General features: G+C 38.8%; 4 protein-coding genes across 4 annotated transcripts; 2 read left to right on the forward strand and 2 right to left on the reverse strand.

Moving 5' to 3' along the window:
• Window positions 1-4,238: 4,238 nt before the first annotated feature.
• LOC149646263 (uncharacterized) lies at window positions 4,239-5,484 on the forward strand. Its single transcript, XM_089850318.1, has 2 exons — window positions 4,239-4,316; window positions 4,360-5,484. The coding sequence occupies exons 1-2, from the start codon at window positions 4,239-4,241 to the stop codon at window positions 5,482-5,484; spliced, it is 1,203 nt and encodes a 400-aa protein (XP_089706444.1).
• Window positions 5,485-6,849: 1,365 nt separating this feature from the next.
• On the forward strand, window positions 6,850-8,153 carry LOC149646264 (uncharacterized protein F54H12.2-like). The gene is made up of 2 exons (XM_089850319.1): window positions 6,850-7,300; window positions 7,435-8,153. The coding sequence occupies exons 1-2, from the start codon at window positions 6,850-6,852 to the stop codon at window positions 8,151-8,153; spliced, it is 1,170 nt and encodes a 389-aa protein (XP_089706445.1).
• Window positions 8,154-8,835: 682 nt separating this feature from the next.
• Window positions 8,836-9,716, reverse strand: LOC149646265 (uncharacterized). The gene is made up of 2 exons (XM_089850320.1): window positions 9,659-9,716; window positions 8,836-9,590 (listed from the first exon to the last, which is right to left on the reverse strand). The coding sequence occupies exons 1-2, from the start codon at window positions 9,714-9,716 to the stop codon at window positions 8,836-8,838; spliced, it is 813 nt and encodes a 270-aa protein (XP_089706446.1).
• A 4,148-nt stretch (window positions 9,717-13,864) lies between these two features.
• LOC149646266 (uncharacterized) lies at window positions 13,865-14,825 on the reverse strand. The gene is made up of 2 exons (XM_089849676.1): window positions 14,754-14,825; window positions 13,865-14,552 (listed from the first exon to the last, which is right to left on the reverse strand). Coding segments are annotated over exons 1-2 (681 nt in total). The 5' UTR covers window positions 14,756-14,825; the 3' UTR covers window positions 13,865-13,873.
• Between the last annotated feature and the right edge of the window lie 2,657 nt (window positions 14,826-17,482).

A 17,482-nucleotide genomic window follows, 5' to 3' on the forward strand; every position in this document is an offset into this window, starting at 1 on the left:
CCCGCATTAATATATTAAGTTACCAGACAGTAACAATAAAGGTGAACAAGATTACCGACGACTGGTAATTAAGCAAGATTACCAACGACCGGTAATTAAACTAGATTATCGACGACCTGTAATTAAGCTAGATTACCGACGACCGGTAATCAAGCCAGATAACCGGTGACCGGTAATTAAGCTAGATTACAAACGACCGGTAATTAAGCCACATTACCGACGACTGGTAATTAAACTAGATTATCGACGACCGGTAATTAAGCCACATTACCGACGACAGGTAATTAAGCCACATTACTGACGACCAGTAATTAAGCCAGATTACCGACAACCAGTATTTAAAAAGATTACCGACGACAGGTAATTAAGTTAAATTACCGACGACCGGTAATAAAGCTAGATTACCAACGACCAGTAATTAAGCCACATTACGGACGATAGTTAATTAAGCCACATTACTGACGACCAGTAATTAAGCCAGATTACCGACGACCGGTAATTAAGAAAGATTACCGACTACCCGTAATTAAGAAAGATTACCGACGAGCGGTTATAAAGCCAGATTACTGTCAGTAGATGGAAAAGGGGCGTTCAAATTCACTTGACGGTATGACGGTATCGGGTTTCAAAGTCACTCGACGGTATCGCGGACTGGCTTCAATATCACTCGACGGTATCGCAGACGATTTTTTCGTAAAATTCTTATCTTCAAAATTCTCTCTTTTATCTTTCAACCAATTCCTTTACTGATAAGATAGTCTATTGACTTTCCAAAGTTCAGGAATATGTGATATTGTTATAATACATTGATAACTGAGAGTTTTATATACTACAACATTACAGTAATGGCGGCAGACGTGGTACGCTCGGATTCAAACCTAAATATTAATTAATGTCCAATTCAAATCATAACGGTATTGGTTTATAACGGTGTAACGTATCTTATTTCATACATCTGTTGAGCAAAATGGTTAATTTTAATCATATCAATTTAAATATTCAAGAAGAGGTGGTCAATAAAACACCCCAAAATTATTTATTTACATCCTCATCAGTAAGGAAATTTTGGCGGGAAATTCAAAAAAAAATCACGCTTGTTTACATTCAAGTTCACTGACAGATAAACATAACTACAACAACCCCCATTGCTAAGCCTATTACACTGCGAATATTTTATTTAAATCTCTATGGCTACCCCCGAAGCTGATATTTTCAAATATTGCGCCAAATAAATAAAGTGGAAATGCATGCGAGTGTACTTCCTGTCGTCTGTCCAAAATGTTTGTTTAGGAATTCAGTCGAACTTGGGGTGAAGCCAATTAACTAATTTATATTTAAATATACCACATATGCTAAATTAAGTATTATCTAAGTGAATGTTGCCTGTTTCCGAAACGAAGTATATGAATAATGAAAACCTTGGTAAGAACTGTCTGTAAATATAAGTTAAAAGCCAGATATTAAGCCTCGGATCTCTCTTTATAGTATGTGGTAGCAGATATGGGTTATTTCACCTATAAAATAAATTCAACTTACTATTTAAGAAGAGGCGCATCTTGTAAACCATTCCGGAGGAGAATTAAAATGCTAAGACTAGTTTACACGTGGTGGTGGTGGTTTACAATATCTAGATACGGGAAAAGACACGTTGCCGGCGATAAACAAGAACCAATAACAAATGTGAAATCTTTTATCGATGAGATATCTTTCCAAATGGTAGGAAAATTTCCAGATAGTAAACCGAAACCTGAGCCAGAATCATTTATCGATAAGATATCTTTCACCATGGTGGATAAAACCAGAACCGATAACCGATATCATCTCCAAACTTATCTATGTCTTCATCAAAACTAGAAATCTTATCAAAGATTTATCATGTATATAAACTCGTGCACGTGGTGATAAGATCATTTTACGGCTAACCAAGCTCACTCCAGCACCTAAAGTACCACAGCAGCAGAACTCAACAACTATAGTTCCGGAGGAAATTCTACGTTAATGTAAGTTTTAAACTTTTTTTTTATTTCCATTATTAGGAATTAATTATATATAGAGCATGATTATAGTTATTTAAATCACTTGAAGAGATGGATGTAACTTTGCAACACCCATTTACTGGGCTTGTAGCCGGGGTCACTGGTTGTGTAAAGAGTGTTTTTGTAGCTAAATTAATTAAGCATCGTGAAATATATATTTTACCATCACCCGAAAAGATAATTGGTGTTACACGGAATATCAGGCGAATCTTTTTAATACTATATCCTCGCATTCACCGATGGTGGAATTCCATGAGGGTTTATTAGATGTTAGCATTTTAGATGCCAGTGTGAAGAATTTTGTTATATTAGATGATCTATTGTGTGAAATTGCCAATAATAAGGACGTGACAAACCTCTTTATACGAGGTTCCCATCATAGAAATACCTCGGTTTTTATTTTAATGCAGAATTTGTATTATCCCGGGAAAGAAATACGTACTTTAAATCTTAATGCTCATTACTTGGTTATATTCAAAACACCACGCGACCAGTCGGCCATTATTCATCTTGCGAAACAGATATACCCAACCAATAGCAAATACGTGGTAGACGCGTTTAAACAAGCAACATCTGAAAGTTTTGGCTATCTTTTTGTAGACCTCAAAGCTAGTACCTCGGACGATCGCAGATTGCGTACTGGAATATTGCCTGGAGAACAAGCTGCAGTTTACGTCCCAAAATGACTGCTTTCATCGAGGTTAACTTCTTTCGAGTTGAAGGGGAATGGATAATTAAGGAAATGGCCGCATACTTTGAGGAGACGCAGGATTACGAGGTGTGGATTTTCAAATCACTTTGCCCCTTTGCGGATCTATCGCGTAGCGATAAAAGGCAATGTTCTTGGCTAACTCGGAACATTTGCGACCTGCGATTTGAGGAGGGTGATCACGATTTCGAGAAATTACCCAAAATACTTCTGGATATCCGTGAACGTGCCAGCACCTTTGTGACTAAAGGGATCGAGAAAGCGGTGGTGTTATCCCGTCTCTTAAAAACTGAAGTGTTGAACGCTGAAGATCAAGGTTGCCCCCGACTGACGACGGTAGTGTGCTCTCATCCCAGAGCTTGCACTTTTCACCGGAACATCAATAACTGCACCCTGGTCAAGGTGTTCCGTTTGGCGGCATGGCTCCGTCACAGAGAGTGCACGACCATTTAGACTTTTTAAAATACCTCAATAGTTGCAATGCGTGCCAGAGGAACGCCGCCATTAAGCTTGCCAATAAGGAAGCGATAAAGGCCATAGCGGAATGTTGTATAAATGTTCTACAGAATAACGTACCACTCTCAGTGGATGAGAAGAAGCGACTGAAGAAGCATCGAAGTTCTATAAGGAGAGTGGCTCAAAATATCTCTCATTCGAGAAAGAAGCAGGTATTGACGCAAAACGGAGACTTTTTACCCATATTGTTAGGACCGTTACTATCCATCATAAGTTCCGTTGCCGGTGCAGCTATAAGTCGAGCGATAAAGTAAAATGGCTCGAAAAATGTTGTTAATCTCGGAAGACGCGTATCAAAGACTGAGTAAAGCTAAAAATGACTTCAAAGTGGATACCACCCTAGAATTGGGGAAGGACGACAAGCTAAAGACAGTTATCGAAGATCCAAAGCTAAACAATACTGAAAAACTTAGCCGTTATAACCACATCCTATCAAGACAGATAAATAAACGGGTTAAGAAAAAAGTGACGAAACCCGGAAAGAAGCGGGATTTTAGCGTTGAAATAGCTTCGTCCGTTCCTACATATATGGCGGCGGAATGTTTAAACTTATACAAGTGGATGGGGTATTCATCCAATATAAAATGGACGGACGCCGGTGAATTGATTTACGAAAAACGCAAAATAACCGGATCTAATATAATCGACCTTTTATGGTACACGGTGGCAAAGTCGAAGAAAAAGACCCCTGTTAATGGCGCTGAACAATTTTATGAACTTTTGTATGACGCGAATGTACCTAGAACTTTAATTAAACTTAGGAAAAATGACTTACACCCTCCCGAAAAAAGTGAGAAAAAGGAGGAAGTCGATGAATATAAATTAGCTTCAGAGTCTATGCATGGGGAAGGTTTCAGAAACTGGATTTGTCTGTAATACTTTTTTTTTCATTATTTTTGTATATTTGTTGTCGTTTCCATATTAAATAAAATAACTTTCACTTATTTCAAAGTTTCATTTGATTAAAGTATTCAGCCATGGAAGGTTGTAATGAACAGGTGGCTACTTACGCCGTGTTAACTAGCTTAGTCGAATCTTTCTTTAAATCACCTAAAGTATTAACCATAGTTTTAATATTACTTATAATAATAATTATAGAAGTTAGCGATTTTCTCTTCTGGCATTATCAAAATAACCGGAATTGCACGTACAATGGATAGATTAAAAGAGATTTACTCAAATGTTTCCGACCCTGGTTCGTACGGTAGTGTACTCGGTTTATATAGAGCGGCTAAAGAGCAAGGTTTGAATGTTACCTTGAAAGAAGTGGAAAAATTCTTAAAAATTCAAGACACATATACTTTACACAAAAGTGCTAGGAAACATTTTCCGAGAAATAGGACGATCGTGTATGGGATTAACGAACAGGGGCAAATTGATTTGGCCGATTTGAAAAGCGTAACGCGACATAATAAGGGTTTTCGTTACCTACTCTGTTGCATAGACGTCTTCAGCAAGTATGCCTTCGTGGTAGCGACCAAGGACAAGAAAGGTCAAACCATACATATGTCGTTTAAAGCCGTTTTAGAGTCAGGTCGCTCACCTAAGAGGGTACAAAGCGATCACGGCAATGAGTTCATTTGTAAGGAAGTACAGAGGGAATTGAAAAGAAGGGGTATAGAGTTCTTTGCCCCTGACTCTGAGCAGAAAGCCACGATAGTTGAAAGGTTCAACAGGACGTTGAAGAGTAGAATGTACCGCTATTTTACGGAAAATAATACTCTAAAGTACATTGACGTTCTAAAAGACTTGGTCTGGGCCTACAATAATGACTATCAACGCTCAATAAAATGTAAACCGATTGAGGTCACCCCCGAGACATCGAAACGTGTCTGGGAAAATCTGTACGGGGACGTAAACTTTACACCGCCTTTAAATTATCCTTTCTCAATCGGTGACGTGGTGCGTATAAGTAAACATAAGAACATCTTCGAGAAGGGGTACCTAGCGACGTGGACGGAAGAACTATTTAAAGTGGTGGAGAGATTACCTCGAAGTCCTCCGGTATATAAGATCCAAGACTTGAATTCGGATCCCATTACTGGAATTTTCTACAAGGAGCAACTACAAAAAGTGGGGAAAGACCTTAGTACCAGTGTCTTTAAAATAGAAAAGGTTTTGCGAAAACGTCGCAGACCAGACGGAACACTCGAGAGGTTGGTTCGTTGGAAAGGTTATCCTCCGTCTTTCGATTCTTGGGTTCAAGAAATAGATATAGCATGAGTTTCTACATGACTTTGCCGTCGGATTCGTCGATGGGGTTCTTCCCCGATAACACGAGGAGTAAATTCAGAACCCACCTCCCCGAACCCATAAAATTACAAGGGCCGTACGAGGTTGGCCTTGCTGAAATTTCTTACCCACACACTTGGAATAATATGGACGAGGCTTGTACGTCTACGCTCACTGGCACTAGTAAGGAAGATTTGAAAGGATATTCCAGATTGGTGGAATTACCCGCCGGTTATTATGGGAATATTGACGATCTTCTGGAGCAGCTCAATTACGATGAAGATGACACTTCAAACGTCACTATACTGAAACCCTCAGTCGACGATGATTTTTTCGACACGGAGGCACCCATCACTGCCAAGTACAGTTTTAGTTACGTTGCCCGAATCAGACGTGTTGAAGTTTATGTTGAAGAAAATTATATGCTAACTATACCGGGGAAACTCGCCGTTATGCTGGGATTTTCCAAAGATCCATCGAAATCATCGTCTTTCTTGTACTCGGGAACTGCCACGTATCCCGTGGACCTGGACGCTGGCCTCCACTCCCTCTTTGTTTATTCTGACGTAGTAGAGAGTAGACCCGTTGGTGATGTGCACGTACCGCTACTCAGAATCGTTAGCATTCACGGCCGAGATGGTGAAACTATTGGCCGAGATTTTACCAAGCCGCATTACTTACCCGTGGCTACAAATACTTTCCAATCGATTGAAGTTAACATAATGAGCGAGCTCGGTTTGCCCGTGGATTTCAAGAGGGGTAGGGTTCACGTGACCTTACATTTCAGACCTCGTAGAATGTGGATGCCGCTATAAATACAGTAGTGAAGAGTCCCGACATATCATTCACGTTTAGAGTGTTAATGAAGCGTGTCATAAAGGAGAAAATGGCCTTCAACCAATCGGACTACGATGCGCACTTTCTGAACCAAATTGGACATGGGTCAAAAATTAATTTCCAAAAACACTTTGAATCGCAGATTGGCAATTCCTTGGCAGTATATAGGGGACATCCAGTGCAACACGGGTACGGGTTAGGGAATTTTATCGCATCCGCCTTCCGTCGAGCTATGCCTTTACTCAAAAGAGGTGCCACATACCTTGGGTAAAAGTTTTTAAATACGGGTGCAAAGGTTGTGAGTGACGTGGCGAGCGGAATCCCGGTGAAGGCATCGGTAAAGTCACGTGGTAAAGTTGCGGCGAGGGACATGGCGCTTAGTGCAGCTGAAGAAATTCGAAAAATGACTGGAAATGGGAGTAAAAGGAGGCGTAAAACCGAAAAGATCGTCAGTTCAGTCGTGACAAGAAAGAGGAAAGCATCATCCCTTCAACGTCCCGATATTTTTTCCAAAATATAATGACGCATGTTCATCCCGACTCGTGTGGATCTATTAGTTCCGAAGTCGAGCTTTTCAACGTACCCTTAACCAATACCAGTATATTGAGTGGAGAATGGATAGAGTACAGCCCAATATCGAACATTAACGAAAATTCAACCATAACGTTTTCCGTGGCTGGCAGTTCCGACGCTTACTTGGACTTGTCCAAGACATTACTGCATCTTCAAGTTAGAATAGTTAATCCGGCTGATGGGACTACTATCCCTGTGGCAACGGACAATGTGGCTCCTGTAAATCTGTTCCAGCACAGTCTCTTCAGCGAAGTGCATCTTTCGGCGCAGGAGAGATCGGTGACTCCATCCCCGCAAAACTACCCGTACAAGGCCATGTTTCAAACGGCTGTGACATTTGGAGGGCCGGCCAAAGAGAGTTTCCTTACGAGTTCTCTCTTCTACAAAGATACAGCTGGTAAATTTGACACACCGGCCGAAAATTTGGGATTTAAGAAAAGAGCCCTGTTTGCCAAAATGGGACAATCGATATGGTTAGCACCGTTCACTTGGATTTATCTCAACAGTTACGTTATATTCCCAATATGACAGATTTGAAATTCAAGTTTGTTAAAAGTCCAAACGACTTTTGCATACAGACTACGGGAACGGTTAAATGGAAGGTTATTTACGAGTTAGCTTCGCTCTATATACGAAAAGTGAAATTTCCAGCGGAAGTGCTTGTAGCCCACGCTAAATGTCTTGAACTCGCAACCATGAAGTACCCTATTATTAGAACTGAGTGTAATTCTTTCCCCATTAACAGTGGAACTAAAATATGTGTTAGAGATAATTTATTTATGGGGCAATTACCAAAAAGAGTTCTTTTCGCGCTTGTTGACCAGAATGCATACTTGGGTGATTACGCAAAATCCCCATTTAATTTCCAGAATTTATATTCAAATCACATTGCCTTGTATCTCGACGGAGCGAGCGTACCGCACAAACCTCTTACCCCTAATTTTACCGGAAAACAGTACATGAGATCATACACTAATCTCTTTACTCAAACATCTCAATGGTTATTGGACGAAGGGAACTTTATTTCTCGAGATGAATTTCCCGATGGCCATTGCATCTTTGCTTTTGATTTAAGCCCGGATCTCAGTAGTTCAGCCACGCAATTTCAACTGATAAGGAATGGCAACTTGCGTCTTGAATTAAAGTTTGCCAAGGACTTGCCAAAGACTATCACGGTTTTATATTACTCTGAATTTCAGAATTTGGTCGAGATTGATAAAAATAGGACCGTCATTTACGATTATAACTAAGAAACAATGGATACTTTACAATTAACTAAAATTATGAAAAATGATAAATATGCCAAAGACTTGTTTCGTGGGGTTTTTGCTGCGAATACTTTACCGAAAACTGTAATACGTTATCCTTCTTTATATATCGTAAATACTGGATTAGCAAATACTGAGGGTATGCACTGGACTGTTATTTATTTTTCAAGTAATAAAAACACAGAGTTCTTTGATAGTTTTGGCCACGCCCCCATAGTGTTTAGTTTCAATGATTTTGTGGAGAGAAATAGCGTAACTGTAACTTTTAATTCTAAACAGCTTCAAGGTAATTTCAGTCGAACTTGTGGGGGGTTTTGCGTTTATTTTTCTCTGTATAGATGTCGGGGTGTTAAAATCTATGATATTTGCACTAATTTCGGGAGAGATAAGAATTTGAACGATAAGATGAAATCGGAATTTATGTACAAGCGATTTGCAATAAAGTTTTTTTCATAATTTAATATGTTTTATTTACACTTTCAAAAAAAAAACATGGCGCCCCTTCCCACGCGGCGCGGCGCGTATAGGTCTTTTGCAAAATAGAGCGCGGGGTTAACTTTACTCGCTCGCGGGTGTATTCGCGGGGCGCGGGATGCCTTCCCCCCCTCCCTCCCTCCTGAACTAAAAATTATAGAAATAAATATGCATGGTAATAACAGTTATTTTATTTATTATTTTCCAAGATTTTAAAATGCCCGTGAGCCAAAGTAGATATACCGTCAATAATAAATCGTTTGTCATCACAAGGGTTAAGACATAATTTTGTTTGCCTTACAGTGTAAAGTTCATGCTTTTTACTAGTTATTCGTTTCATTTCCGCCATAGTTAGTTGTCGATTTAGTAGGCACTCCTTGTACTGGATATGACGTAGTTTCTTCTTTACTACCCTCCTGCATATTCCTTTCGCGGTTTTCTTTTCACCGTTGGCAGAAAGTATAGAGTACATTTTTGGTCGAAGACCGCAAAAGTCAGAGATTGGGATACCGTCCATTTCGTCTTTGAATTTTCCCAAGACTTTCTTGTTTACATCACTGAAGAGGTGATGGTCCTTTGGATAACCGGAAAAATCGTACATTTCCTTCTTATCCGCGAAATCACGGTAGAGGTCTTCAGTCTCTATATGATACGTTAGCGAATCCGTATCTGTGAAAAGTAGCTTGGCTCGGTCTCCATATTGTTTCCGTATGACGTCATAGTGAAACTCGTACATTAACAGTTTCGAGAGATCGAGAACTGCGAATCCCGTGTAGATGGGGCGGTTCAACGTCAAAGTCTTCTGAACTCGGTGGAAACCCACCAGGTCGTTTTTAAAGACTGAGAAACGCTCAAAAGCTGGTGAGCTGGCCATCTTGACTGCACGTTCTGGTGTGTTCACGAGGGTAAAGTCTATACGACTTCGTAGGTTCTCCATCGTCTTACCTACAAATAGAAACATTGATTAGTACATTTAATTACTATAAAGGGGTAGGTTAGGTTAGGTTACTTACCATACACGCTATTATTCATGAGTTTAAAGAAATTTTTCTCGAACTCATTCGCCGCCATCTTACGTTTGTCCGTATTGAAGTCAATAAAGGGCTTCAACCAAGCCCCCTGCTTGAACGATAGAATGCGGTGAATCTTGCACCAGTCCCTTGGATACGTAGTACTTGAGGTTGCGGTAGTGCACAACGTAGTTCCCCTTCTTGTAGAGCGATGGTACTAGTTTCGGGCAGCTATCCTTCTCTTTCAGATTTAATTCACGTAGCTGATCCTTGGAAAAGGGCGAAAGTTCAGCCGTTGTGATTATGCGTCTTTCAGGTGCTAGAGGGTAGCAGTTGTGATCGTTGTGAAGGTGTTGGGGGTAGTCCAAATCAACCTGGAGTATGTATCCAGTGTCATCGTCATCCGGATGGTTTAGTATAATTTCCTCCGTAAAGTCACGGCAAGGTTTGATCTAGGGTTGTAAGTCGGAAAATTTTCCGCGGAAAAGTTTCCGCTCGGAAAATTTTCCGGAAAATGACCGAGCTATATTTTCCCGGAAAATTTTCCGTATTTTTCCGCTACCGGTTTTTCAATTGAAAGGTTAAAACTTTGAAAATTTTCAATTGCCTTTCTTTTCAAAACACTCATTATTTTGTTTTAGGCGAATTCGGAGGGGTAAAAAATTGTCCAAGGGCACAGAGTCTAGTGACCCCTATTCTCTATAGGAAAAGCTCACTCATTTGCTATCGCTTGCATGCTTAGGGTTACTGTTTGCTCTTATGACGGTATAAGGCGTTGAGAGTCGAGACCTAACCGTTAAGAGACCCAAGTGAAACTAAAATTATCAGGCATAAAGGATAGTGATCGTCTGCGAAGGGAAACGAGGTCTTATGTTGTTAATGTTATTATGTTTGTTAACCCTGTTTAAAGTCACAAATTATGGGAAAATCAACCACTAATATTTGGTGGTACTTTAATAAATCTACTAAAGATGGCAAAATAACTGGAGAATGTTTTAAATCTTTAAAAGTTAGATAAATTGACTCAAAGCTCAAGTTTCCGGAAAATTATACGCGTTTTATTTCTCCGAAAAATTTACAACCCTGGTTTGATCCATTTAAACGCGGTCATTGGGAGATTATCGCACATAACTGTACCATAGAGATTGTTACAATCTTGCGAGCGAGGAAAAAAAATAAAAGAAAAAACATTAATAAATAATGAAAAAAAACATAAATAAATAAATAAATAAATAAAAAGAAATATATATATTGGGGGGTGAAACAGTAATATATTCTCACCTAGGTAAGTTATATAGCTGCTGGGTTTTTCGGCGTCGAAGGATTCTGGTAAATCCTTGTTGTTGGCCTGGGCCAATCGGTGACTAATCATTGAGACACCCCCTCTTATACCCTTCTCTATGAAAAGTTGCATATCGGGGTCAACTAATAAATCGAGTTTCACTTTAGTCATGGATAAAGCGCTTTCCCAAGCGAATCCGGGTCCGGTAAAAGCGTGGGCGCAGTCCAACTTGTAATAATCCAAACACATAGCACGAAAGTTTTGGAAAATATCGGCTAGTAAAAGGACATTGGATTGGACGTACAGATCATGGTAATCCCCTAGTAACGAGAAAATTAATAATTTATAACCAAACCTTACCCAATAAATTTGAATTTCACTTACCAAGATTCCTGATTTTGAATTCATCCCATACGTTTTGGGCGTGTTTGTAGTCCTCGGTACTGATATGCTCCTCGGTCAGGTTGTTATAGAAGGCTTCTTGATGAGGGAGTTTCACTTCGTCAAACTTTTTCATGTTATCCATATAATCATAGGGGTAAACTTGTTTACGTAACAGGAGTTTAACCTCCTCAGGTGTGTAAATCTCCTTCATACAAGCAAATTTATCAACGCCTCCTTTTGACAGATTTTTCTCCAGTTCCTCGAGAGACGCGGGCATAAACCGAACAGTGTCCAGAAATCGTAGGTTACCCAAACTGAATGAAATGTATGTTTCAGAGTTTGAGGGTATACATTTTATGTCCTGATCCTTTACGAGACCGATTTTCTCCATAATCAGATGAGCGTCATAGCGGGAAAGGTTATGTAAGAACACGGGGACGAACTTTGGGGTCCTAAGCTTTAAATTGCATATATTATGTGCCGCACCCCGATATGCACCACTTGAATGGTCGTGATCGCGCACTTTGCAGTTGTCCCACGTAAAAGGACCGTCGCAAATATAGCAATTTAAAGCAGATTTAAAGTCCTCCGCCTTTAAAATCGTTAGATTCATTGGGGCTATCACTTTTAGTTTTTCGGTTATGACTTCCTGCTCAACCAGTAGCTGCTCGAGAAATTTATCCGCGGCGTCTTCACCGCGATAAGTTACTGGTTTATATGGCTTCCCGTCCGGTCCCACGACTACGTAACTAAATCCACAGGCCATGTGACTTGTTAGCTGCGTTGTTGATGAGAGCTTGGAATCCGGTATACACGTAAGGATTTTCGGTAAAATCGCTTCAAAATCCGCAACGATTACGTACTTAATCTGGAAATATTGATAAAAAAAATAGCGGACGCGAAGAGTAATATACCACTTTATTCCGTGATCCTTACTTAACTTATTTAAAAAATAAGTTAGAATTGTATCACGGCGACGATTTATAAAGGTTTCGGGGTCTGTTTCTTCCGATGACGACGTGATCCTAGCGCAGAAAATTGCGTGATTTAGGACTTCTAACTCCTCTAACTCGTCAGGGATGGGTGCGTTTTGTGGTGGTTCGATAATGGGATCCTGTCGCCCGGCTTCTTGGTCTTCCTCGAACCGGTCCATAAATTCATGAAGGTTGGAGTTTTCTTGGGTACTTAAAAGCGGCATGGAGTCATCCAGGTTCGCCTCGTTTTCACGATCCATGAAACGATGTAGATCGGCGTTTTCTTGTGTACTTAAGGATTGTATGGAGTCATCCTGGTTCTGTTCATTTTCTCTATCCATTAACCGATGAAGTTCAGCATTTTCTTGGGCACTTAGGGGTGACATGGTATAATCAGGTTGGCTCGGCGTTGTATTCATAAAATCGTGGTCGGTATCCGGTGTAACGGTGGACGGGGCAGACGATGAGAGGTCGTGGAAATCAGGGTAGTTTTTCGCAGCGGACGTTGAGGGTTCAGAAATAGGTAGCTTGGCTCTTTTTACTTCGGCTCTATCATCAGCCGCACGACGCTTGGTTCGCGGTTGACGTTCGTTTTTCCGGTCAGACGCTCCTGTACTATTATGTCTAGCTTGGTGATTAACTAACATATCGCGCCTTCTAAATGTTTGCTCGCAATCAGAACATTTGAAAGAAACGTTCTCGTGTTTCTCGCGTTTATGCCTAAGTAAACTACACTTTTGGGCAAACTTGGCACCGCAAATATCGCACATAACCATCGCGACAAATGTAAGACTAACTATAAAACTAAATTTAAACTTACGAGTTCTCGGATGATGCCGTCGGACTAATGGTATTGGAATATGAAATCACCCGGTATTTATAGTATCCAAACTAATATTCTATGTCTTATTTGTTTTTACCCAAAGTCCATACTCTAACAATATCAAACTATATTGAGAGTTTAAAATAATATTGATTTAACGTTTCGTAAAGTTCAAAGGGTAGGATAACTCATTTCAAATACTGGAGCCAAGAGATTAGATTGACCCCACCCCCTATCTCTATTTACCGATTTGTTCATCACACTATATATTGAGAATGTTAAATATTATTTTTAAATTTCTCAATTAGGATTTCCCAATCCGTCTAAACTACAAAGTCAACATCTCTAGCATCTTATCTTGTATCCATATCTAGATGAAAGGGTTTAGAGATAGGAACTAAGATCCATCTCGTCTTTCAAATATTTTTATCTAGATAGGCTTAATGCTGTACTAGAGTCATATTTGTTCAAGGAAATAGTTTGTTTACAAATTTCTCAATTAATATTTGCCAATCTATCTAAACTGCAAGTCTGGGGTTTAGGCATCTAATCATTTGGGATTTCCTTAACCAATCTAGTATCTTATCTTGTATCCAAATTTGACTAAGATCAATCATTTACTTTATGTTACAACTAGTTTTATCTAGATTAAACTAATGAAATAGGCTTAATGTTGTACTAGAGACATATTTGTATAAGAAAATAGCAAGTTTTTTTTGTATTTTCCAAGTGAGATTTTTATTTATTCAATTTATTTACAAGCTAAGTTTTGAGTTGCATATTATCAAAGTAATAATCCTTTTACAGAAGGACAAACTTAAGAAAGTTGTATTATTAAAAACATTAGTAATTTCCTCCATATTCAAATGATCGACTGCATTAGAATAATGCTTATCTACACGTTTTACCCAGCCCATCGTAACACACTCATGTTGTAATTGCGAACCATGAGATATAATGCAGCCATTACATGATTTTTTAATAAAATCAGTTAGTTGTTGCATTACTATTTCATTTAACACCTTGGTAACTCGCTTAGCAGCGTTTAAAAACACTTCCACTTGCGTATGCTTCTCTAGAAGCTTTCCCCAAAGAACACCTCCAATGGTGAACCCTTTCTTGGTTGGAAAAAGTGTCCCATAGTTCTTCCCACTACCAGCCACGAGTTCACGGATGTTTAGGACCTTCCACTCTTGGAACCTTTTCATCTCAATACGTCTTAAACATGATCCCTCAAAGAAAATAGTTGATTCCTCCGCGTCATCACTCTGGAAATAATTGGTGATCTTCTCCCGCATTCCATAGAGTTCGTAATATTCTTCCTCAGTCAACGTGATTCCAGTTGAGTCGTCAGTTAAAGCCAGTCTAACCTTGCAGTCAGGTGTAACGGAGATGGACTTGGTTGAAGATATTTCGAAGACATTTGTAGAGTCCCTAAAAAGAAATATGGAGAAAACTCAGTTAAATTCATCAGATTGAAACTCTTATTTTCCTAAAACATAACTATTCGTTCCTAATAAATTCAAGAACTACAACTTATAATTTTAAGCCCTTAATATAAAAACTTGGAATAATTTCAGACTCTTACATCTAAATATTAAAGTTAAAAATAATAATAATAATAAAAGTACTTACATTTTAGTTTGTTGTCCTGCTGTATAGAGTAGTTCACTTGGAGAGAGCGTGGTTAGCTGTAGAATGATTTTATCTTTGGGGTGTCGGACCTTTTATACACGGGTGAAAGATAACTGCATTTCACATTGGTAAAGCTAATATTTTGAAATATCTCTAGTTACGATAAAGGGTTTACTTGTAGTTTAACTTAAAGTTTGCGACACGTGGAAAGTACGCTGTGTAAATCCATTGCCAATGTGTACAACCCGAGGCACGTATCAACATATCTTATCATTCATTAAAGTTTGCGACATTGGGAGTTGTTGTAATTATGTTTATCTCTCAGTGAACTTATAATGTAAACAAATGACCCTTAGAGATTTAAATAGAGTATTAGCAGTGTAATAGGCTTAGCATTGGGACATTTTTGTAAATATGTTTATCTGTCAGTGAACTTACGATAAAGGGTTTACTTGTAGTTTAACTTTAAGTTTGCGACATGTGGAAAGTACACAGTGTAAGTCCATTGCCAATATGTACAACCCAAGGCACGTATCAACATATCTTATCATTTATTAAAGTTTGCGAGATTGGGGGTTGTTGTAATTATGTTTATCTGTCAGTGAACTTGAATGTAAACAAGCGTGATTTTTTTTTGAATTTCCCGCCAAAATTTCCTTACTGATAAGGATGTAAATAAATAATTTTGGGGTGTTTTATTGACCACCTCTTCTTGAATATTTAAATTGATATGATTAAAATTAACCATTTTGCTCAACAGATGTATGAAATAAGATACGTTACACCGTTATAAACCAACACCGTTATGATTTGAATTGGACATTAATTAATATTTAGGTTTGAATCCGAGCGTACCACGTCTGCCGCCATTACTGTAATGTTGTAGTATATAAAACTCTCAGTTATCAATGTATTATAACAATATCACATATTCCTGAACTATGGAAAGTCAATAGACTATCTTATCAGTAAAGGAATTGGTTGAAAGATAAAAGAGAGAATTTTGGAGATAAGAATTTTACGAAAAAATCGTCTGCGATACCGTCGAGTGATATTGAAGCCAGTCCGCGATACCGTCGAGTGACTTTGAAACCCGATACCGTCATACCGTCAAGTGAATTTGAACGCCCCTTTTCCATCTACTACTGTCAACCGGTAATTAAGCCAGATAACCGTCGACTGGTAATAAGGCCTGATTACCAACGCCCGTTAATTAAGGCAGATTATTGACGACTAGTAATGAAGCTAGATTACCGACGACTGACAATTAAGCTAGATTACCGTCGACCGGTATTGATGCTAGATTAGCGACGAGTAGTAATTAAGTTAGACTGTGATGTAGTTATTAGTGTCGAAACGTTTTGTAATTGATCGTGATCTTTGAGAGCTATACAACACGTTTCTTTTTATAGCTTCGAAAACTTTACAATAAAGTTTTCATTCGGTTTTATTTTGTCAGCTCTCTTTCTTTCCATTTTATTCTCTTAAGCTAGATTCCCACTCGACCGGAAAAACCCGGCGGAAATCACGCAGCCGACGGAAGAAATTTTAATTACGCCAGAATCCGGCGGTAGACCGTTCACACTACGACTGAATTTAGAGTTTGGCGGTAGATATTATTGGGTCACGTGACAGATTAGAGTGGTTTCCACAACATCTATTTCGCGCTCTGAATTGATATATTTGTCCCCTTGTCGCTTAGATCATAGTACAAGAAGGGATAATTTCTAACCTTCTCAATAAAATCTTCCTTATTTAATCTTCCTTATTTATCTAATCTCTTTTTACTTCCATTAGTTTCATTTTTTTTCTTGGTGGTATGTTTCCGATAAGCCTTGGTCAACCACAAAAATGGCGGCTATCAAACTATCTCGTGTATGCGTGCGCTCTTGAAATTTATGACGTAGTCAGTATGACAATTTCCTTGGCTGAGACACCGGCGTAACGCCGAACACGACCGAAAAAATAGAACACAACTTACGCCTGGCCGAACGGTAATTCCGTCGGGCTCGGCGTAAAGATTTTTCGGTCGAGTCCCTTTCTGGCTGATTTCCGTCCTGTTTTCCGTCGAGTGGGAATCTAGCTTTAATAGAGCTGAATTCTCTACCTAATTGAAACTTTTTGACAGAAAATAAAATGCAAACGCGTACTAGACCTATTTTTGTAAAATGATGCACATGCTTCATGTTAAAATATTTTACTGAAGTAATTTCGGTGAAAAAAAAGTAATTTAAGAATTTTTTAAAATAATAGATGTTTTATAATCATGACTTCAAAAGTTGAAAATTTTAATATCTGTACTTCACGCAATTAATTTTCAACACTTATCCTTTACACTTTCCGGTCTTAGCCTACAATGACAGTTTTATTAATATCATTCTGTTTTTGTAACGAAAGAGAGTAAAATCAGACAAAAGTCCGCGGTAAAACAGCGTAAGTGCAAGAGTGGCTTTCTCCTCGGCTTTATCCACGGTAAAACGCTAACAGTATGACATATAGGGTGCAATAACGTAAGTCAAAGCATGATTTAAAAACATGAAATGTAGCACTTAGACACCCATGTTATTTCTATGGGAAAATTTGAACATTTTCACCAAAAACACTGACTAATTTTATGCAAATAAAACCACCCTTGGCAACTTTATTTTTTATAAAATAAACTAATAGGTGGATCATTTTGAAATTTTAACCACATATTAAGGGTCCAAATTTTAGTTTAGAGGAATTTT

This window comes from Phalangium opilio, unplaced genomic scaffold, assembly GCF_054372755.1.
Source record: "Phalangium opilio isolate 3A_F unplaced genomic scaffold, DU_Popi_V2 ptg000089l_1, whole genome shotgun sequence".
Lineage (NCBI taxonomy): Eukaryota > Metazoa > Arthropoda > Arachnida > Opiliones > Phalangiidae > Phalangium > Phalangium opilio.